We start from the raw sequence: 24,855 nt of genomic DNA on the forward strand, positions 1-24,855 counted from the left end.
GTGATGACTGATTTGCACTTGCAAACTTGCAAACAACAGTATTTGTTTTTACTCCAAGAAATGAGTAAAACACTAATATTTTCCATAATTGCAGTTCTACCATTTGTCCGAAACTTCACGTGTACAGCAAATATTTAAATCGATATGATTTTTTTTAAAGATTTATTGTAAATTCAAATTCTTTCGATTTTGGATTTAATCATCCCCCTTTGCGAATGCAATGTTTCGGTTTCACGTTCTGTATATGTAGCTCATGTATAAGTTAACAGTCACCAAATTGTGTATCCAGGATGAAATTTTGTTAAACTCACTAAGTCCTAATAAATGATTTGAAGATTCGCAGCAGGCCTGGCAGAGCATATTCAAAGATATAACCACATGTGGTGCTCAAGCACCGGCGCTTTTGGCTGCTTACTTTGTACAGTAAGCATCTTTTTTGCAAGACAGGGGTTTTTTTCAGTTTCAGTTTTATAGTTTTATAATTTTTCATTTTATATTTGATCCATGGCATCATATCCAAATGAAAAGCATGGCATGCTTTTTGTATTTTTAGTGTTTTGCTAGAACACATGAACGCGAGCCCCTCCTTGGACTCCTTGTCAGCTGTGCATGGCCGTGAGCTATCCTCCAGCATCACATCACTGATCTGCTTGTATTAGTAACAGCCAGGTAACAGCAGCGTTTGCCTTAGCCTTGTCCCTGTTATGAAATTAAAACATTTTATATCAACACAGCCAGTCAAACATAAGTAATAATAGACAGGCATTAGATTCTAAAAAAGCAAGCTACTCTGATTTAAAACATACAGTTGAAGCTCATCAGTGTCTTTGAATTACATGATCGTTCTACACAAATGTCAGAAACTCTCCTCAATCTATCCAGATACCACGGAGACATTTTCTGTACATAATATTGATTTGTCAACATTTTCATTCATTAAAGGCAAAGTCAGAAATGTTTTTAAATTAATATGAAGTCACAAGTACACACAGTGTTGAATGAAAACAAAGTCCACACATCCTTATGATGTGGATGCAAATGAACCAAGTCGCAAGAAAGAGCTTTCTCTCTAAGTGGACAGTTGAAAAAAACCCTCGAGGTTTGTGTGGGAGTCCATGAGAAATGTCATGAGTGCGTGACTTACTGACCTACAGCTGAGGAAGAACAACAGCGACTGTCTGTGATTATGTAGCCAGTTTGTGCGTGATATCCTGAGCAGCTCAAATAATTTGTGTACCGCCTGCACACGTAGACAGTTTTAGACAACAGTTTTGTTTATTTAATAGAAAAAGAATGTTGTACTCATAAATATGTATTAATTAGTGTGAAATTACATGTTATGACAAACATGCACTTTCATAAACTTAATTGTGGAAGCCAACATATTGCCCGTGCATCCTGAGTACAGTGGGCAACACGGACATCGCTATTCTGCCTAATCCTGTTTTATGTATTTGACTAGACACCAGTCACATATGTAGTATGCCAAAGGCTCATAGGTGTTCATATAAACATGTTCAAATATACTGTGTACAAAAATGTTTTTATACACAAACAGTAGAAAAATCATAACCATAAATTTAATGTCTAGCATGAATGCCATTTCAGCCCAGACTCTTTGTTGTTAATATTGAATTATTAATACTGACTTTGATGAGGCAAGTGAGCTCTGACGTTCTTTAATTGTTGTTCTGGTTTCCTTTATGATTCGCTGGATGAGTCGTTGATGCACTCTTGGAGTGATTGTGGTTAGCCGGCCACTCCTGGTCCAGGTTTTCTCCATTTGTGTGTAATGGCACTCACAATAATTCACCGGAGTCCTAAAGCCTTAAAAATGACTGTAGACATCAATAAACAAGAGGAGCCTGTAGAGAATTAGTAGAGCTGATGTTGGAAAAGCAAAATGTGTTTGGTACAACATCTTAATAGATGAAATCATCATTTAAAAAGTGCATTTTGTGTTTACTTCTTATCTTTGTCTAATAATACAATTTGTTGGATGGTCTGAAACATTTGTGCAAAAAAACTAAGAAATCAAACACTTTTTCACCTCGCAGTAAGTAAATTGAAATAAAGATTTCCCTTCTGAGGCTGCTGTCATGTGCTCCATCTTTGTATACAGTCTATAGCTGTGAAAATGGGAGGTTAACTAACTGAAAGCAAGCTAACTATGTCTACATACTCTTTTTATCTGGTAGCATGAGACTAGGTTTTCATTATATCAGCTAGCTCTTCTTTTATCTTTTGCTCATCATTGGGCTTATGCCTAAATTTACACACTATTTTCTGCCTATTGAGGCTTAATTATGTCTCCAGAGCACTGGAAAAAAGAAAATCTGCATACTATCATCTGGCAAAGCTTTTGTTATTGTAAATCGTCATTTAATTTAGAAAATCATTCCTCAGCTGTGTGAATTAACAACATGCTGGGCTAATTTGTTTGAAAGCTGTTGTTTGGTGGCAGTTGCTTTAAAACTAAGGGTGCCCGATATTTACTGTACTTGCTGCAGGATTGGTTGCAGTAATGTATAATTAAATGTGTCTATTTTTGGATCGGCTGTCCTTTCAGTTGTCCTGTCGTTTACATAACTTGCACAGTCAGGGGCAGACTCTTCCTATGAACAAAACAGGATTTATGATGTGGAGAGAGACGGCATTCAAGCCAGTCAGACGAGTGATTGACAGATACAACAGCGTGACAACAGGAAAGGGGGGCGGGGGCCGATTCAAGATGGGAGTTGAGACTTGAATGTCATGCTGAGTGCAATCTATGACAGCAGCTTTTAAAAGACAACAAGTATGATTATTTTGTACAATTGCACAAATTTGATAATTGTTCCAGGGAAGATAATCCAAGATTTACATTTACAATCCCCAGAACAAACGCCTGAGATGGGTCGTCGAACTGATTTCAAAGTCCTGTCTTTCCTCTTTGTTGGCTACTAATAACATCTGAAGCAATCAAAGTGATCCCATTTAAAATGACATCCTGCTTGATGCATCGTCCTCGTTTCCAAATTGCTCATTGTGTGTGAACAGATGGAAGAACATGCAATCAAAGTTGATAAAGCATGACAATTTAATTCTGGAATAGAGCCTATTAAACAACTTGCTATCACCACATCAGTGTCTTAAAAGTGATTTGTCATTGAATAAGCCCATCACTTGGTTTTCACTCAAATCACCGAGCATGAGATTGATTAAGCCTCCAAAAGTAATTTTGTTTGAGAACAATGTAATATCCAATAGCGCACAGTGCTATCAAGTATCCCTGCTTTTCACTGCCCCTCCTTAAACATGAGCGCTCCTGTGTTGCTATCTAGTCCAAACAATCAAAGGTGCTTTCATCCTGTGAACATATAAGCTTGTTTTCCTGCAATTACTTTGGTGTGAACCAACTCAATTAACGTGGCTCAGTGGTTTCTCCTTTCTTTTCTTTCCGACAGATCTCTTGATCCATGGTGTGTGCATTAATTAACCATCAATGATTAGCTTCTCAACTGAAGTGGAGAACACCAGTTAGCTGGAAAGCTGCTGGACTAAATGTGCTTCAAAGACCTTTAAATGGATCTGCAATAAACCACTGACTCATAATCCAGCTCTTCTTAGATAAACTTGATGTGAGATGTTCCACTGTAGTTAACTTTGCCCTTGTAAAATCAGATAGGTGGTAATAACACTAGAGAGGTGAGAGTTTGTAATGAATATCTTGATTGGTTGTTCCCAGCACACCATCTTTGGCCTTCTGGCTTTAGGCGTTTGTGTTGAACGGCATCAAACACAAACAGTCTGTTGTGAAGAGAGTGCAGAGCATGAAAATGAACTCGATTTACCAGCCTGTCTGTGTTTACACCGTCACCTGTGCTCACGAGTTGTGTGTAGTGACCTAAAGTAGAAGAATGCAAATTCAGGTGGAGGAAATGACATTCCTCTGAGTAGTGACTGTGCCCAGCATTGGTCACTTTGATTATGACTCTTGGCTGGCTTGGGAACACCTTTGTGGCACCCTGGAAAAGTTGAAGGAGTAAATTTGGGCTCTTAATGATTTCCTTGGACTGTTTGTTTCCCAGGATGGAATGATTGTACTTCATATGTCTGTGTAGGTTCTCAGTCATCCATGTCGTTCCAAGCTCCTTAGATTGTACCGCATATATCTTTAATATCTTCAGAAAACAAGAAGTGGGAGCATAAAGGTGAATTTATTTAGGATTTTCTGTAATCCACACAGGATTCAATGTGTACATATAATTATTTGGTTAGCAAGTTGCACGTCTGACAGACACTTTTGATTATTTACAGGCTCCTGGCATAATTTTGGATGTTTGACCACTCTTCTTGGTGGAATTAGCAGGATTTACTAATATTAGCTGGTTTCCTGGCAGGGACCTGGCTCTTAAACATAGTCCACAAATTTTCAATAGGGTTGAGGTCAGTGCTTTGGGAAGGCCATTCCAGAAACTTAATGGACCATTTCTAAACAACTGCAAATTCCAGAATTATCCATTTAAAAAACTGAACATGAGGAGGAAAATATTCAGATTATTTCACCAGTTTGCTGAGATCTGGAAGACCCGAACTGCCCCCTCAGATGACAGATGACTGGTTAGGATGTTCAGGAACAACCCAGGAATCACTAAGGATTAAGCCTGCCATGAGCTGCAAACAGCTGGAACACCAGCGTCAAAAAGTTTCACATGACCACACACTGTGAGGGTGCCAACCAAGAAAGAAGCCCCTGCTCCAAAATGGACACCTTTAAGCTTGACTTAAAGTTGCAGCAGCTCACAGATAAGCCGAATGTGTTCTGGAGACAGGTTTTATGGTCAGACCAAATGAACATTTCTGATCGGTGGTTTGTAGCTGTTTTAGAAGGAAAAGATTAATAATGTTTTTGTGCTTATGAGAACATCAAACAAGACAAAGTTATCCTGTTTAATGTGTATTCATTTGCTGAGGCCAATAGTAGTTTTCCACCCCAGCTCCCCATGTCACTCAGGCCGGGACTCTATCTGGCTGCTGTTGTGGCGCCTCGCGCTGAGGTCTTATTGACCTGTGAGGTAAGCAGCTTTAAAATATCAGAACAGTGTCATGTAAAGTTGGTAGACTGAGCAAAGCCCAAATAGGAAACATGATTTACTTGAGTTTTTTTTAAATACAAAATAATAAAATTTGATATTACTCTGCAAATCTGAGGGCAGATATAGCACAAATCCTTGTAGCCTCTAATTTAGCATGGATTGCATGTGTTACAGCCCCTCAATCCTCCATGTTTCCAGTGTTCAGAAGTAGACTGGAGTTCATGCATTTTTTAAAATCCCTGCACTCCTTTGCATTTGACACTTCACTGCCAGGTGGTCCTATTTTCTCCAAAGCCATACCAGTCAATAAATAATATTTTTCTATGACAATAACAAGATTCTGCAAGTCTTTGGTTTGAAAAGTGGCAGAGCAGAAAATCTACTCCTGTACAAATGATCTCCATTTTTATTAAACGGAATGACTATTATTCCTTGGTGCCAAAGGGAAAGGAACATCAACAGATCATCACAGTGTAGAGGCTGGAAGCATCATTAGATTAACCTTCTGGGTGTCCTGTGGTGAAATATGATCACTGGGCCTCTAATGACGGTCGCAATGAATAGCAGATCTATTACTTCCCAAGCATCAACCGATACTGAAGCGATTAGATGACAAATCCACTGACAGAATATCAATCAGGAAATATTTCATGACAGATTATGAACTGTCAGCGGGCTTCTAGCTTCTAAGATTTTACTATTACACTATTCATACTATTACTATTCTGACGGGTTGTTTTTGTTTTTTAACGGTTAAAAAAAGATAAGAGATGAAGTCTGTTTTTTCTTCTTTATTTTTATTTGACATGCACATTTTTATGCACTAAACGGTCAGTTAAAGAAAATAGGTGGTAGATCGAAATAATTTTATGAAGCCTCAAAATGTTCATTATGTCGATTTGTAAAATGATTTTGTCTCTTTAACTCCTTCATGGTGTCCCACGGGTCCACATATCAAGTCCTTCTATTTTATCTTGGAGAAACTGGGCTTGACAAGCACAGCATGAGAAACACAACCTGCGCTGTCTCTTCTCCGGGTGTCTCAGTGTGAGCTGGGTTAATTCTCAGCGGACACTGACGCGCACAAGGTCTCTCTCGCTCTCCCTCCCGCTCTCTCTCTTTTTCTCTCCCTCCCGAGGTTCCCTCCTCTATCCCGTTTCCCCTCCTCTGCACCTGCTCCTCCCCTCCTGCCTTATTATCCTCAGACTCGGAGCAGCGCTCCTTCGTCCTCGCCAAGTGATGCTCCTCGTCTGCCCACATCACCTACATCACTGGTTTATCACAGCGCGCTCCAGGTACGGCTGCTCCGGCTCGTTTTGTTTTTTCTTTTCTCTACTGAAAACAAGCACTGAAGAACGAGTGATGGGAATTTAACCAGGCTTTCGCGAGAGAGCAAGAGAGCTGGAGGAGGGTAGGAGGACGAAGAAGCACGCAAGTCCCATCCCAGAGAAGAGGAGGGGGAAGAGGAGGAGTAGTGGGGCACCGGAGAGACGGTCCCGCCGGGACAGGGGGGAGAGCGGCGGATGATTGTGTGCTTTACATAGTTTGCAATGGACTCAGCACGCTGCTGTGTGCGGGCGGGTTGTTGGGAATCAGCTCAGTGGATGTAAGGGAAGAGCTTCTTGGAGTTGCGGTCGGTCGTTCTTCGCCTTTCTGTTTGCGATGGAGTGAGAAAGACCGCGCGCACGGCAACTTCATACCAGCCATGAAATCTGTGTTTTTCAGCCGTTTCTTCATCCTGCTGCCCTGGGTCCTCATCGTCATCATTATGATTGATATCGACAGTAAAAGAACGATCCGGGCTCCAGCAGCCGGTCGGACCGGCAAGACGCAGCGAGCCGTCCGAACCGGCGCACCGGGAATTGGTGGCTCTCAGAACCAGTCCGCCCTGCCGATTATCTACGCCATCACTCCCACTTACAGCCGTCCTGTGCAGAAAGCGGAGCTCACCCGACTGTCCCACGCCTTCCGTCAGGTGCCCCGCTTCCACTGGATCGTAGTGGAGGACTCGACTGCGCGCACGGAGCTGGTTGCGCGGTTCTTGGCCCGGTGCGGGGTGCCGTATACCCACCTACATGTGTTCACTCCCCGGAGGTTCAAGCGCGCCGGGATGCCACGCGCCACCGAACAGAGGAATGCGGCTCTGACTTGGCTCCGGCAGCACCGGAGCAGGCGGGACTCCGGTGTGGTTTTCTTCGCGGATGATGACAACACGTACAGCCTGGAGCTGTTTGAGGAGGTAATGCCTTGCCTTTGTTGTCACTTTGCGTCATAGTTATCTTTCATCACAAGAGTATCGTGAGTGTGGAGTGGGTCTGCAGAAGTGTGGAGTAGCATCTCTGACTTTTCTCCACTAAAATCTGTCGTTTTACGTTTGCATGACAACAACATCCACACAGGTCTATCTACGTAATATAAACTTTTAGATACTACGTAACTACTGCGTTGCTTTGTCACCTGATATCTGTGTATTACCTAGGTTTGATGTGAGCTCCTTTACTCAGTACATCTTCACTCTCAGGGTAAAAATCCGACTGTCTTTGCGCCAAGCCCTGAAAGGTCACAGGAATTCCCCCTAGTGGTGTTACTGCAAAGGAATTCAAGCCTTCACAAATAGAAGTCCCCCAGTTGTCTGTGTAGGTTCTCAGTCATCCTTGGAAAGAAAAGCAACTTCAGTGAAGAAGCTTCTCGGATGAGAGGTGAAACACCTTCAGGAAACTTAAAGAAGTCCAGTCGCTTTTCTTTCCAAGCTCTTTAAATCCTCCAGTTCTTCATGTTGACAGGATCCCACTGGTAAACACCCTGCCTGGGCTTCAGACCCCAGTCTTCCTCAGTCTTAGATAAAATGGTAAAACTGCTCTGGTTTTAAGTGATTGTGTCCAAAACGAGAGAGACTTTACCAAAAGATGAAAATGAACGAGATGAAAAGAAAGGAGTAAAGACAAGGATGGGAAGACGGAGAGTTGAGAAGAATGAATAGAGACTGTGGTGCTGCAGTCCTCTGTCTGTTAGCCCTGAATTAATTTAGTTAGCTCTGGATTTTTTGGAGCTCTTTGAGAGTTATTTTGAATTTCAGGAAGGTGTACTTTTTTAATTACTTAGATGGATATCAACATTAAATATTTCATATAATCTCATGTAAAATGCTCTGAGGCAATACTTCCCCTAATAAGAGGCACTGAAAATTGAACTGCATTGACTAGATGTGGCCTGCGAAGCAGACCTAATGATATGCCAGTATTGACCTTCTCGACTAGTAAAGTGATACTTCCATACAGAACAACATCTACATCCCAGAGTGTGCTGATGCATGACTGTTGTTTGTATCTTTGGGAGTTTCTTTTATCAGGCATGCTTAAAGTGAAGCCTGGGTGTATTCCTTTAGCAAAGTGCGTAGGTAATGAAGACAAAAACAACAGAAGCATAATAAGCAACAAAACAGTCCTCTCATAAATGAGAGTCTGGAAGAATGCCTCTAATTGCCCCTCTCGCTGATTACTGCCCATCACTGATAACTGACTGCAAATCTAAAATTACTTTAGTTTGTACCAGTAATGAAATTTTAGAAGGCAGAGCATTGTGAAGTAAATTCAGAATAGTGCAAATCTATATACACATATGCGTTTGTATATTGATTTTCTCTATCTGAACATTTCCTGGCACGCTGCAGAATTTAAAAAACAAATGTATGTTTACTTAGAAAGGCTTTTCCTGTATCCATCACTACCACTGCCCGTCACAATTTCCTAAAGCCCTTCATGTAGTTCTAAATTGCTTTTTTCTGTGGCAAACAGTCCAAGCTCCAAAAGCATTGGATCTGCAATGATGTAAAATCTATTAAAAACAAACAAATATTCACATTTCAGATCCAAGCAACAGTTAATTTTTGCTCAATAAATTACTTAGTGAAGGTTAATAAATTATTAAAAATATTTGTAGAGTATTTTTTTGTAATTTGTGCTCATTGTTTACACCATACAGAATTTAAATAAAATAAATAAACAGAAAAAAAAACTAGAACTGCAAACACATCGAGAAATATCCTCATTTCTAAACAATATATTGTTATAAGTGCAGAAGTCAGTCCTATTTAATTGAAATTCGAACCTGACTAATACCGATGCCAAAATATGGTGATTTAAAAATCCAATGTGCCACATGATACATACATATATATATGTATATATATATATATGTATGTGTGTGTGTGTGTGTGTGTATTCTTTCATAGACAGGAAACAAACAGATTTCCCTAATATTTGTTATGTATACTTATTCACTTGTTCACTTACTCTGCCCATCTCTCTTGGAACAACTGATTGTTGTCTGTGGGAATCCAACTGTGTTTTCCGAACAGGGACGTGGTAGAGTGTCCCCTAGTGGACAGAATATGCAATGTTTTTTCTTCATTATTTATTTTTTAATCTTTATTTATTGAAATCGTTCAAATGACGATACAGTAGAGCAGCTAACATCTGTAAATCAGAAGTTACAGTTAAACTACTGATTCAAAGTGCACATATTTGCATACAGAGCAGCACTGAAAAAGCTGAAAGGCTAACATTGTAGATTAGAGGAACAAGGACAAGAGTGAGTGGTTGGCTTATTGATCTAGTGGACACTCACAGTGCCAACACAGTCTTCAAACTGATGGACCTAACCAGCAGGTATGCTAAGGTTCAGGTACAGACTTATTTCAGAAGAGCAGTGACGTGATTAGGCTTCCTTCTTTAGACGATTGTCCAAATAAGTTCACCATCCAAGACATAAACATTAAACACTAAACATAAACATTGTTGGAATGTTCAAAGGGCCAATAAATCCAATACAGCAGAAGTAATTATTTACATCACTTAAGAGCATAGAAATTCTAATATAACAACAATAACATGCTGACTTTAGAAAGCACTCCCCTCTGTTGCTTACTCAATGGTGCACTTGGGCAAAAATCCACACCATCCTGAGCCCAGAGTACCAAAGTACAGCCTCCTCTGAGTCTCAGTGCTGTATTCGCTGACTTTGGTGGAGTGTAAAGGCCGTCCATTTGATTTGTTGATAGCACATTGTCTTCTCTCTGTCCTCCTTCCTGTTTCATTTCCCAGTCCTCTGTGCAGTTAATGGCCTGTCATAGAGAGATAATAGGCTGTCATACAGCAGTAATAACCTGCAGAAACTGTCCGCAGCTTTAGACTGATGACAGTAACTTTGCTCAGTGGGTGGCAATTTCACATTAGGAAACCTTACATCATTTCAAGAACAAAAATGATTCATGCAACTAAAAAACATTATTTCACTATAAACCTTCAGAAAAATATATCCACTGTGAGATTTTAATATCATGGCAGGCATGCTTTTGTAAATCTAGGTATTAAAGGGTGAATTTAGATGGTCTTAAGCCTTTCATTATACAAGACAACCTTGTGGCTAGAAAGCAATGTCTTCGTAGTGTGACTACACAAAAGTTATAGTCTTCATCTTATTTTATTTCCCCCGCAGTTATGTATGCTAATACTAAAACTGGATCCTTGATCACTCGTCATCATCAGTAGTTAATTTTACACACCTGCCTCATAGGGATAGATAGAAAATGGGCAGTCAGGGTGTATCTTGTAGTGTTAGAGGTACAGCTGCTTGTCACTGGGCCCTAATGTACTGCTGCTGTATCCTTTGCAATTTTCTACAATTTAGAAAATGCTGTAAATAGTTTCTGATGTGTGCCATTCGTCAGAACGTAGGTGAACAACACAAAAACAAAAATGGTATGTTCTGACAGCAAAGTGTTAGGGGCATCAGCAATGATGACTAACACCTCACAGGGTTAAAAATGTGCTAAATTAGATACAGGGTGCCTATTGACATATTGTATATCATTATTCATGCACACAGTTGGAAATGAACTGTTTCAAATCTCTATCTGTCCTCACTGGTAACAGAAGGAAAGGACAATTTAAACCCATCCTTTGCTGTGAGACATTGGGACTAACTTCTGTTTCCATCTTTCAAAAGGCAAACAGGTTTTTTGACTGGTAACAACTGGCCCTTTATATTTTATCCCTACTTCCAAGCGTGTCTATGCTACATTTTTCATTGTTGTTGGTCAAATATTATCAAGACATACACATTGATTAGGACGTCACTTTATGTTATGTTTATCTTTCCTTATTCCAGACATGTAATGGGCACATGTCTGGAATAAGCTAATATTTGGCCTGACGAATATAGGCGATTTATTAGCTGAGCTACTTAACAGCAGTGGCTGAGTGATTACAGTGAGCAGTTACCTTTCATTATAGATAAGTAAATATTATAGATAAGCCATGGAATTAATGTACTATACTTAGAGTGAAGAAAATCCAAACTTAATGCATTTTTGAATGAACAAAACTAGACTGAAAAGTGAGAAAAAAAGTAAAAGTATTGCTGTTCTCGTGTCTTTCTTTAAGAATTCAAATTTAACAGCCTCTGCTAAAAATGACATTTTAAAAGCAAATAATGATTTTCATTGTATGACTTTGTGTATTAACCCACCCACTTATGCACCAGCTCCACAGAGTAGAGGTAATTTTAACATGGAGATGTGTACTTTTCCAAATCCTTCAAGCTGGTGTAAGCTACAGTACAATTATGTAACTGATCATTTATATAATGTATGGTTACTGCTGGATATATTCAGGCTGAATATATAAACCTCATTCAGTATTTTGAGATTAGCCTCTAAACCTGACCATTTTGCATGTGGCTAAAATAAACCCTCCTAACCTCCTTAAACTTTCCATGCTAGCTCTTTAGAGCAGCGTTTCCCAACCACTGTGTCACGGCACATCGGCGTGCCATAAGGAAATGATCCGGTGTGCGATGGAAGATTATCTGGTTCCACCTGATTAGTACTCTAAGCACCTGGCGTGAGTAACGGGCAGAACAATTTCTCTTCCACTAGAGGGCAGTGCAACTACTTGCTCTAATTAAATGGGTTGCCAACTGCCAGTAAAACAGAAGAAGAAGAAGAAGAAGCAGCGAGATAATAAATAGGCTGTATCCCAATTCAGGGTCTACAGCAGGGGTGTCAAACTCAAATACACAGTGGGCCAAAATTCAAAACTGGAACAAAGTCGCGGGCTAACATTAATATTTATTGAAATATATTTATTCCTCCAGATATAAGAATGAATCTTTTCTTATGGACTCAAACACGTTTAGCTGAAAAACTGAATATGGAACAAGCAAAGCTTAATACTAAACAATATATATATTAGCTGTATAATACCAGTAGGCCAGCTCTAATAGTAATTTGGTATGGCTTCGCGGGCCAAATGTAATTAGGCTGCGGGCCAAATTTGGCCCACGGGCCAGAGTTTGACACCTATGGTCTACAGCCTTAAAGGCCGCATTTTAAGGCCGATTGCGTCACAGTGGCGCGCCGAAGGGTGTCCCAATTCAAAGGCTGCTCGAAATGCGGCCCTCAAATGCGTCCTTCATTTCCCTGAATTTTAAGGCTGTGGCAGTGTAGACTTCGTGGCCCAACATATCCCACAGTTCATAGCTCGGCAATCGGTGTGGATAATTTTGCCGCAGACGGCAGAAGCGGAGCGGCCGAAGAGTAAACTGTGAAAAGTAAGTACTAAATATTATGTCACTTATTTATGTGCAAATGTTTAATAATGAGGAACAAACATTACTGTTGGCCACATGTCGGCAAACTTATTTGCCATTAGCGATGTTTGTACGTTCAGCTTTTACTTGCTTTCAAAGCCTTTAAAATATAATAATACAATAGTCGACCTTAATCTTACAGAGAATGTGATGATTTTGTGGATAATTAAAGTCAGTCATATATCCACAAACATAACAAGCTGAAAGTCAGTGATGCTGCTCGGTTTGCAGTCCTGAATATCACGGCACAAGCAGGATTCACTGCACTGTTAATGTTAGCTATGTTATATTGCTGCCTCTGTTCGGTGGTGTCGAGCCAAACGGACTTTAACGTGTGTTTGAACGAGCTGACGGTTCACTCGTTAAGCTGAAAGAAAGATGCTTTAATCACAGGAGTCACACATGTGTCCACTGGACCATCTGGGAACTCTTCTTGTTTAGCACTCGTCATAACACAAACACTAAATCCTCCTGTTTTGTAGCAGTGTCTACACCTGAGACTCTCACCTGTCTGTCTGTCCTGCACTCTCTCTCTGTTTCTTTCTCTCTGATTGTGGAATAAAAGTATGAACATGTATTGATAAGTTACACTTGTGTTTGAATCCTGCAGCTTATCACACATTTGATTTCCATCTGCAAGTGTCCAGAGTGAGGACAGACTGAGGGACCCACTGCTGCACATCATCTGTGAGGCTTTGCACCCCTGATGATCCACCAGGACAAACTCAGCAGTGTGTGAGGAAGAGGAGGAGGAAGAGCCAGCAGCAGCTGACAGATGGAGAGAATAGACAGACTGTTCCCTGTTTGTGAAGGACTGCTAGGAAAGTTTAACATAACTAACTGTCTGTCCTGAATCAGTCTTATTAGGTAATGTTCAAATAATTTTATCATTCCATTGTTTTCAGTGTGGGAGAAAGTACTCAAGGCCTTAAAGTTACACACTATGAAAGGCAGCAACAAGTTTAATGTTCAGAAACCTGAAGTATGTATCAGCAGCAGAATGGACCTAAAAATAAATGTTTGTTTCAGTTCTATGAAGCTTTGAGTATTTTGCATTAGTAGCACTGCTGTGTTTGTTGTATCATATTGCTGTAATTGTTTTATATATTCTGAGGTAAGTTGATCTATAGTGTTACATCATATTCTATAAGGATGTTATGTGTTTGTAGACTTTCTGCCCAGTTTGACCCATTTAGCAGAAGTCAGCCTGTTTAAGGCTCTGATATCTATTCTGTATGACTTAAAGCAGTTATGACATGGTCTGATTTTCTCACCCAATAAAGGAATATTCAGTATATCAGTCTACTCTTCATTTTATCAGAAACAGTTATCACAGCTCATACATTTGCTTTTTACACATATATGTAAGTATTGAGCCAAATTTGCTAGGCAACCTGGGCAGCCCGACGGAGGCTAGACCGTCCAATTTCACAAGCCTCACACTTCCGGCCTTAGCGGTCTTTGAGTACGCGACCCTTGAGGACCGTTGAGGCTGCGTACTTTAAGGCTGCAGACCCTGAATTGGGATACAGCCATAGTCACGATGCAGCGCCTAATAGCAATAGATAAATATCTGAAAAGAAAAAGTAGTCAGTCTGAAAATTCCAACCCAGATGAAGGCCCTAGCATGAGTAGTGCTCAAAATGACATTTTTGTTTGGTGGTGTGCCGCGTGATTTTTCTAAAGTGAAGTATGTGCTGTGGCTCCAAAAGGTTGGGAAACACTGCTTCAGAGAAGCTGAAACAGACATACAAACACAAAATTACATATTCACATAATCAAGGTTCAGGCCATTACGCACTGAATGTGAAAACGCCATGAAATTCAGAATTTTCCAGATGTGAACATGCCAGGTAACCTATATAGACACTGAATACAATGCGAAAAATTTGTCCCTCAAAAACACACTGTGAACAAAATGGAGTCGATATCAAGCGATGGTGAGCTAGTCCTGATTTTACTAAACCAAAAACGGGAGAAACTGAGATTCTGGGTTCATCCCGTTCTCAATAGAAGACAGCTGCAGGGAGAATTTCATGGTTTAATCCAGGAGTTGAAGCTGTATCACGGCTGCTTTCGTACATATTTGAGAATGTCAGTACGGCAGGTTGAGTGCTTGTTGAAAGAGTTGGGACCACATCTGAGGAAGAGAGAAATCATTTCAGAGAGGCGATTGTGACACAACAAATGTTCTTCCATGCTGAACTCTGTGGTTGTTCACCACTAGACATCATTGTGGTTGATGAGATGTGCTTATACACACCTGAAACATCTACAAAATCAACTTGATCAAAAAAAAAAAAGAAATGGTGCAAATTCTTCCTCCTTATTCTGCTTAATCCCCACAAAATATTTGCATGGATTTTATGCCTCTGGTCTATAAATGTGTAAATATGAATTAGGAGCTAGTGTTGGGGTTGTCACTGATGACAACTTGATTTAAGAGGCAAAAAGTACGGCATTTCTGACCTAAAATCAGCCTCATTGGGTGCTGATTACATGAAAATAAAGTCCAGGCTGTTATCCTAAAAAAGCAGGCTACAAACTATTGCAGAGTAATGAGCGAAATGTGTTACCCCAAACCTGTTCTCCTCCCCCCTTATGAAAAATACATTGGTACCAAGCAAATGTTTAACAGGCCTCCAAAGTGTTTCCCATCTTTCTCCGGCATCACAGTCAAAGCGACAAGTCAGGTGGAAAAGCATACCATTAAGTCGAGAGCTAAAGGGTGTATTCTTCATGTCTGCACATTAGTCAGGCCTCAGTTTGGCACGGTTTATTATTGCACATGACACGTTCCGGCTCAGTCGCCTCCCAGCACTCAATAGACTGGCAGAAAATGCAAGACTCTGCATTTAATGCCTCCCATACAATTATGGCTTGATTGGCCCTTAACACAGAAGCCTGTTGGTTTCTTCAGGTGATTTTGTATTTTTGCCCTTAGAAATCAGTGTGCTGTCGTCATGGGAACGTCCTCTTTCCAGACCATATGTCTTTAGTTTGAATCGCACAGATTTTTGTCTTTAAAAATATCAGAACTTTCAGGTAACTTCTCGTGAGGACAGACAAGCTTGTAAATTGCACATAAACTTCATTTATACCCACCGTAATGGAATTGTTACAGGGTCTGAAAATCTGTAAGGGGCAGTAAATGAGGATTCGTTTGGGAGTTATTTTAGGAAACTAGTATGTCCCATTGCACAATGGTAGGATCTCTCTGGTTGAGGGAAAATCAAGAGGGGCCAAGGGGATTTTAATTTGGCTATCCATTAATGAGAAGTAGCACTGTACTGCACTCAACAAATTGATATGTGAGATCTGGGATTGCACTGACATTGCTAAAAGGATGTCCAATCATAGAATCAGCTTGGTTTTAAGTCCTACGTTGTTCTTTGGAAATTTCCTGACTTGACTCATAAAGTAATCAGTTTAATGTTAAATGCTTCCTCTGCGATAGGCTTTCTGCGTTTTGTAGGATTTATCTAGAGCCTTGGAAATAAAACTGGCAGAGGCACAGGCCAGAAATCAAGGTAATATGATCAAGCCTTGTTGATGATATAAACCCAAACCCTGTGTTTTAGTCGACAACAGAAAGAACTTTTGTTTTAAAAAGGTGTTGAGGTTTACCAAATCTGTATTATCCTTTAAAAGAATGCTCGTAATATTAATATGTAAATTGTTCATTTAAACATACTCACTAATAAATCCAGTATTTCAAGCCTAACCCCTTCTTTCTCTGGGTGAGTTTCTTGGCGCACAGACCGTCAGCGTTAGCTGCATAACAAGCAATCAGGAAAATTAAGCTGTGCCATTTATTTATTTTCCTCCACTCTCCATTCCTGAAAAGCTGACTCTGGGGATGGAGGCTTTTTCAGCTGACGGCAGTATGGCAGAGCTGTTTGATTCAGCTGCAGCAACCTGTCAGCCAAGCAAGACTTTCGTCAGACCTGTTTTGAATAATTGAACTCCCCTGGCCCCGAGAGCTCCATAGCATTCACAGCAACTATTTTCTGGAGCAGCTACTGTAGGAAACAGTGCTGAAGTGTGACTCAGGAACACCTTTCTTGGATGGTTCCATACCCGGGTTTAGTAGTTCTGTGGATGGAAGATTTTTTGAATTTTGAATCAGATGGTTCATTCTCTAAATACTTTTAATTTATTTGAAAACTCATCTTTAAATGATTCCAGATTGTCTTTATACTTTGATGTGGTATTTGTTTTTCCTTCTCTCACATGTTTTACATCCCACTGGGGAGTCAGTTTGATGGTCAGTAATGATGTTTTCACTGGAAACATCCCAAAGACACACATATATAAACATCCAATATATCTGATCACATCACACAGCAGACTCCAGCCTGCGAGCGGCAAGCTGATGAGGAGGCAGCACAAAGAGAAACTGGTGGGATAAAGGAACCAGAGGGAAATGGGAAATTCAATTTCCTCTAACCCATATGAGCAATTATCATAATTACATAGTGTAGTGGGAGAAGCGAGGGGTGGCAGGGTTGTAATGTCAGGGAAATGAAGCTGAAAGGAGACAAACCCTGCAGAGAGAAATTGTCCGTGGTAGGGTCGGTGAGAGGATAAGGAGGGTGGAGGGAGGAAGGTGGTGGAAAAGCTGAAGGCTTTTAAGGGCCAATGTAAGTGTAAAAAAGTGTTATGCACCAGCTCTCTGCTTATTTCCACTGCCTTTTTTATCTGAATTGTCAGTTTGACGAAACACCCTCCCCGTGCTCTCTACTCCCTCATCAAATCTCCTGCATTCTCTTATTCACCAGGGTGTGTAACAATGACTGGGATGCATCCACGCTGAACAGAAGCTGTTTTATTTGGAGATAAATATTTTTCTATGATTTCATAGTTTCATCATAGTTTAGAATATATCTACTGGTAATATTGTATAATGTCACAGAAATATTGAAATTGAATTTTGATTAGCAAAGACTGATGTGATGGTTTTTTTTAGCACCTGTATGTGAGGATGTTGGTAACAGTGGGATGTTTGATGATGCGTTGCATTGTTGCAGTCATGGAGGTTCGTGGATAATTTTGTCTGCTAATTCAACATATTGATCACTGGCTGGTGTCCTTCCCTCAGGATGTGTTCAACATTAGAAGGAGCATTGAAGGACATAGTCCAAGCTTTTGGAAAGTAGGCTTATTTGCATTCTTTCAGAGAAACATCCATCTGATTTATTTGTGTTAACACCAGTGTTGGGACTAACGCGTTATTAAGTAACGCGTTACAGTAACTACGTTATTATTGTGGTAACGAGCACGGTAACTAGTTATTATGCCAAAATCAGGAACGCGTTAGTCGTTACTGGGATTTAGATAGGGTCGTTACTCGTTACTTTGTGTGGTGGCTATTGCGGAGCTTCCACAGATTCAGTAACATTAGCAAGTGGTGGAGGCCAGCAGGTGGATGAGTGAAAGGGGAGGCAGGAGGAGGAGAGACCCGAGGCGGCCGCTGGTCCGAGTGTCAGGTGAACTGAACTTCAGGTAAGAAGTTATGACCTGCAGTCCATCTGGGTCAGATATGAACCAAGTTTAGGTGGAGTTTATTTTCGTTATGCTGACTTTTTCCCTACTGCGTACTAGCTAGCATGACGGAGTTTCTATACAGCTGGGTGGGTGCTATGATGTTGATGTTGAACTTTATTTTGTTCATAAGGTTAGTTATTAGAGTTGCCAACCGTCCCGTAAAAAACAGAATCGTCTCGTATTCAGGAATAATATTAGGCGTTTCGTATTGAGGTGAAAAGGAACGCCGTTTGTCCCGTACATCAGCTAGAATGGAAAAAGACACAAAGCTGGATTTATTCTGTATTTGCTGCACAGCTGCCTCTTCTTCTCTCATTCTCTCCCCTCCCTCTCCTCTTTCTACTTCAATCACGAAACTGATCAATGATCAGCTTTTCTCTCTTGTTTATTTATCGCCCACTTTGCGCCAGAAAGAGGAAACCACCAGATGTCGCACTAAACAACAGCAGCACGATCAGCTGTTGTTAGAATTTATTTAATATTAATTTCTAGTATCAGCTGATGTTTGCTGGAGCCACAGCTGTAAAGCTGCTGGTCATGATATCGGTTTGGTTATCTGGTGAGAGGGAAACATGAAGATGAAACCAGGAGATGTCCTTACTGAATCATCAGAGCTGAACAGGTGATGGAGAAACAGGTTTACCTTTTAGCTGACATGAATGAGTTGAAGGGAAGTTATGAACTGTTTCTGAGAGACAAATAACACCAGGATCCTTTTTCTACGTAGCTGACAGCTGGTAACTGTGCAGGGGCGGGTCTAGCAAAGTTTTGCCAGGGGGGCAGGTAGGGCATTAACAAGGAGAGGGTGGCACAAAGAAATACTTTTCTTTCTTATTCTCATTTAAAATATTTAGCTTTTAAAAAATAATTATCTGAATCTTACAACAAACGATTGATAGATTGATACATATTTACCATCAAAACAGTGTACATCACTGTCACAACAGCGTTTGTTTTCATTCAAAGGCTTTATGATTTTTCCTATAATGGCGGGCCGGTCTCTAGTCAAAATCCCCGGGCCGATTTTTTTGTCCCAAACCAGCCCTGTATGCAGCTCATCTGCAGTCTGGTGTTACCTACATCTTCCTATTCAGAAGGCAGAATTTCCGAGTTCTGAGTACAATCGAAAGCACCACGACTGCAGTTTTTGTGTTGGATTTAAAAAGCGCACCTGATGCTGTGACGTAGGCTAGAATCATGGCGGCGGTCAACAACGGTCCAGGCGTGGGATTTCTCTCGTGGAAATATGCACATTATTTTTTTCTTTCTATTGGTAGGTGGCACAGTGCACTTGTGGCAAGTAAGCAAGCTAGAAGACTGGCAATCTTGCTGGGTATCCAGCTACGGAAGCAACACATTAACAAGAGAATTCTGAGTAAAACCAAAGTTACTTTACGAAAGTCTTTGCCATGAGGCGAGTTCACACTGAGCAGCGCAGACAGAGGCCAGTACACATTCATGCAACTGAAAATGTTTCCACTTCAGGGAAAAATCTGTGTCATGGTGTGTATGCTGTGTATTCTGTGATAGTCTCTCCATTCTGATGCAAGCGACAAGCAGCAGGACGAGCTTATTGACGCTGTTTGAAGGCAGCTGGAGTTGTGTGTTCAACTTTGGTTTTATATAGAGACGGAAAAAAGAGGGAAAGAATGCAAAATTGTAGGAATTCAAATGAAGTTGTGAAAATATATTCTTGTAACTTTGGTTACTTTTGTTTCCATCTGTTGGTTGAACTGTTTGCTCTGAACAAGGGGCAAATATTTGTTGTTTCCAATGCCAGTAACAAGGTGAAACACACCATTAGTCACTAATTGTTGACTTAAGGCTTAACAAACGACTACGTATAAGGTGTTAGAGATTCCTGTTACCTCCTGTGTTACATGGTTAACTTATGTGAACACTGTCACAGAGATTGCCTTCCATTAGGGCTGTTCGATATAACGATATATATCGGATGACGATATAAAAACGTCTATGTTTCATTTTACGCTATCGTTTGTTTCGTGGTGTCGCAAAATAAACTGTTTACAGCAATTTTTTTCATCGTTTTGGTGGTCACTGTAGTGGCTATATTAATTTCTTAAAGTTCTCTCTTTCTCTTATATTTAATATAACCACACTACGGACGGACAAACGCCTGTTTTTATGTGTTGTCTTTAGCAACAACGACGGTAACAGCATCGCGTGTCCGCTTGTTTATGTTCCACATAAACCTTTCACAATAAAGCTGAAGATCCTGTTGAGACTTTTCAAAATAAACTGAATCACGTGAAAGAGCAGATTATTTACGGATGAGAATTAAAAAAGAGCCGGCAGGTGCTAAAAAATAAACCTTAGACTCAAATGTTAGAACAGGCTTTTCCCCGCAGCACGCCGTGTAATAAATACTCACAAAGAAAACAGCGGCCGTTACAACTTATGTCTAAAAATGTATCATTTCATGCATCGGTTAAAACACTTGACTCCAGCTACAGGACGCGCAGCTGGAAACACTTCCCGCAAGTCGAGCTGCCCGAGATTCACAGAATTTACAGAAAATGTTACATTTTTGTGATTTATATCGTTATCGGGACGATAGAATTCTTATATCGGGATATGAGATTTTGGTCATATCGCACAGCCCTACCTTCCAGTGTTAACGACATGGTGTAATTTAACTAGTGTGTTTATCCATTAGCCAGGCAGCTCAAAATGCCTTCTGTAGAATGAGAAATGATGGCTTTGAGAGTCCCAAACAGGAGGTAATATATCTTTGTTTCTTACACTCTGACAAGTGAAAATATTTTCTGTCTTTCATTTTATTATAGAATAATATTAAAGGTAGAGTAAGTAAACTTTAGGTTATTTAATAGAAGAAATTACAATGATTAGTGTGTAATTCTGTTAATTCTGTCCCACCATCTTGGACATTACTGTCCTACCTAATCATGTTTTACGTATGTGGCTAGAGACCGGCCACATACGTACTATACCTTATAAGTTACTTGTAATTTAAAGATCACAAATACCACTTCCAACTGTATATGACCGTTTAACATTTGTACATGTATATTTTCTTGATCATATTCTCATTATGGGTTTTTCCTCCACCACTGCTCTCTTTCCTCCCTAACGTCCACCTCATCCTCGTCCTCCTCACCTCAAGCCTCATCTCTCAAAATGAAGTCAGGTCTCTCACACTTGCAAACGTGCACAAACATGCTTATCCCCAATATTGTTGTAGGTACTTATCATCAGCAGATTAAACTGATTAAACATGCAACCCCTCTGGACAGCTGAGACAATGAGACAGCTAAACAACAACAACAGCTGGTTATAAGGTTACATTACGCCAGATAATATTAGGCTCGGGTGTCTGAGTGTATGAGAGTTAATTTGCTAAGGATCCGAGTCCAGCAATGGTTCAAAAAAAAAAAGCTCTCATTCAGGGACAAAATGGTCTTAAAAACATAAATAGTTTTTGTTGTGTGGGCTGATAATTTTGTCTTTGTTTCTGGATTGATTTAACCAGGATGAACAATTTCATAAAAACAAATATTCCATTCATTACAGATGTGACGGATTGTTAACTGAACATTAACTGGGAAGGACAGGATGATCCAGAAAGTCAATGAGATATAATGCAGATTAGGAAACAGGAAGCATTCAAGGACTTACTGGTATTCACAGTCAACTGAGGAGGAAGCTTTGTCCCAGCTCTAGATTAATTATAAACAATTGCTAAGTTATATCAATATAAATTAAAAAAAGTGCACTCAAAGAGCTCAATACTTTATTACAACATGCTACGTCAGACTGATATAGCATCAGTGTAACATCGTAGGACATCATATAGAAGAAAAGTGTGTTGTACAGCTCTCTCTGAGCTCTTTCGTATGATATATTGCTCGATATAGTTTCTTGGAATTTTTTTTCCTGTCAACTTTGACCTTGGGTGCTAACAATGAAGGTCAAGGTCAGATACACACATATTTGGTGTGATCTGGACCAGAATTTCACCAAAATTAAATCAGCTCGAGCTGTTATTGGTATCTACTATCATACAAAATTTGAAAATGATATCTTGAATCCTGTGGATGCTAGACTGCTAACAGACAAACCAACAAGCAAACAGCATTGATGACATAGTTCCTCCCTTTGGGGGAGAATAAAACCACTGGATTTACCATATTTTCCTTGTACACAGAATTATGATGTGTATACAGTAAATATACACTTACACTGATGCATTCGCATTTGACAGCAGATGTAGAGAGGTGCGCATATTCTCCTTTACGCGCACGCACCTTCAGCTCATCAGTTTTTGCCACATAAACCCATAAAGCCTTGAACCTGCACACATATCATGCACCATTGCATCAGTTTCATAGCCCATACTCAGTCCCTCTAATTTGAGTCATTCATTTTCTCCTACCTCATTTCTCCCCCTCCCTTTTCTCCGATTGCCTCTGCCGTGCATATTAATAACACGCAGATAAAAATACGCTTGATTAAAATCGCAGCCGGCCCAGCCACTCCGGCACTCGTCGCTGCGCGTAAACAACACAATGATGGCTTGCTCCCTCCGGGCCAGGAGGCAGGAAACGAGAACATCCATAATGGATTTCATATACTTCATCATCCAGAGTCTCTTTGTGTGTACACACAATTCACTTCTCACCTATTTGTTTGCAGCAAGGGGAGTCAGAGTTGATTACCCAACCAAGCTCTGGTGCTCCCAGACAGAGTGTCCTGGCTGCAAGTCAAATGAAATGTGATTCTTCTCAGCACTGGATGTTTTACCCCCAGCTTTTCTTTTGTTTACTTGTAAATAGCATGCGTTTACTGACTGAGCTGGCGCCGCTGTAATTTGTCAGGACTTACAGGTTGTCGAGCGCTCGGCTGCATCTGAAATTATTTTTCATGTGATGAATTATTTGTTATCCCAGCGCGGCGTCTGCCCTCTGGTGAAGATATTCATGTTGATAATGAGACGGGAGCTTTCTTAACGCATGACAGTGTCCGCCTGCGGGCTCCACTATACGTCCTGAACTGATGCAGGATATAGAATGAAGGCCTTCACAGATCTATCAGTGAAGCAAAGAGAGTGTGGAGAGTCAGAGCTTGTCACCAAGTGTTATCAGATGGAGGGGACGAAATGTCATTTTCCTTGAGTCATTTGCTTTTTTTCTCAATTCTACGCCCATATCTGTATTTGTACACATAGATTTATTTTTCTCCATTAGAGCATTAGATTGCACACCTGCAGGCCTGAACTAAAAGTCAGGTGACAACCAACTCAATAATAATACCAGCGATTCATGGCTGGACCCACTTGGCTGAGGTCCACCGCCTCATCTAGAATCCCAAACACAGTGGTTATTATCCTGAGGGCTTGTTGATTGTGGGGTAGTCTTATCACTTTGTTTCTGCTTAGAGTCAAAATTGGTCCAGAAAGACAACTGCACCTCAAAGAAAGTGTGTGTCAAGAAACTGGAAGTATTCCAGCAGTGGCTTCTTTCCACAGTCAGCTGAGGAAGAAACCCTTTGCTGCATGAGCCTTAGGTCATTTAGCCAGACAATATTTCTCAAGAATCAACCAACCAAGGCAACCGACCTCTCTAGGATTAGATTTAGAACATCCATTTCTTATCCATTTGAGGTCCGAGTAATCATTGACCCAACCATAACCCCATAACCCAGACACTAGGCAGTCAGAATAAGTAAATTTTTAAAAACTAGATTTTTTTCCCCAAGTCATGAAAATCAGGGAACAAGGAAGAGAAGACCATTTACCTTTTATTCTAAAACCAAACTTTTGGTTGGTGTCTTTTTATTCTTTTTAATCTTCTTGGAACAGCAAATGAAAAAAAACCCTTTAAGAGAAAACTTATGATACTGAAAAGGACTTCATTTCAAAAGTGACTGCCACACACATACTGAACATACTAAAACCAAGAAAGCATCCATCCATCCATCCATCCATCCATCCATCCATCCATCCATCCATCCATCCATCCATCCAGCCATCCATCCATCCGTTCGTTCTCTTCTGCTTATCTAATTTAAGGTTGCTAAAAGCATCTGATCTAATGTTGCTTGCACTTTTTGTTTTACATCACCGGTAATAATGTATTTGAGATGAAGATGATTTCTGTAAATCCCCATGCACATTTAGGGAACCTCATGCATATATGTGTGCTGGTTCAGTGAAGAAGATGTCAAATGTGGAAAGCTGTTTAGCAGTAGAAAAAAATAGTTTAAAGATTACAGGATGCATGTGGGCTGCATTACATTATATTCCATTGAAAGTTTTAAATAACTTTAAAGTTTGATTCTTGTGTGAAGATGTGCTGCACCTCTCAATTGTTTATAAAAAATATTTTGTGACTTTTATCCCCATATAATAGCTTGCAAGGCAGTGGCATACACTATTAAAGCAGAAAATATAGTTAGACAGACTTTATTTCACAGGACAAATCCATCTATCCAGCATTTCTTGTTTGTTTTTTATAAAGTGAGTTCCCCCTTCTCTTCTTAGTCTGTGCTCACCTGTCAGCTTTGACAGAAACATCTGTATTTGCAACCAGTTCTCATTTCC

General features: G+C 40.3%; 1 protein-coding gene across 1 annotated transcript in view; it reads left to right on the forward strand.

Annotated features, from left to right (window-relative positions):
* The first annotated feature begins 6,118 nt into the window (after positions 1-6,118).
* Positions 6,119-24,855, forward strand: part of b3gat2 (beta-1,3-glucuronyltransferase 2 (glucuronosyltransferase S)) — a 68,896-nt gene continuing 50,159 nt past the window's right edge. The window contains exon 1 of the mRNA XM_084949418.1: positions 6,119-7,317. Within this exon, the coding sequence (XP_084805544.1) occupies positions 6,784-7,317 (534 nt within the window). The 5' untranslated portion in view covers positions 6,119-6,783. The remainder of the gene's footprint in view (positions 7,318-24,855) is intronic.

Source organism: Perissodus microlepis, chromosome 13, assembly GCF_051167445.1.
Source record: "Perissodus microlepis isolate ML-2025 ecotype Zambia chromosome 13, ASM5116744v1, whole genome shotgun sequence".
In the NCBI taxonomy this organism is placed as follows: Eukaryota; Metazoa; Chordata; class Actinopteri; order Cichliformes; family Cichlidae; genus Perissodus; species Perissodus microlepis.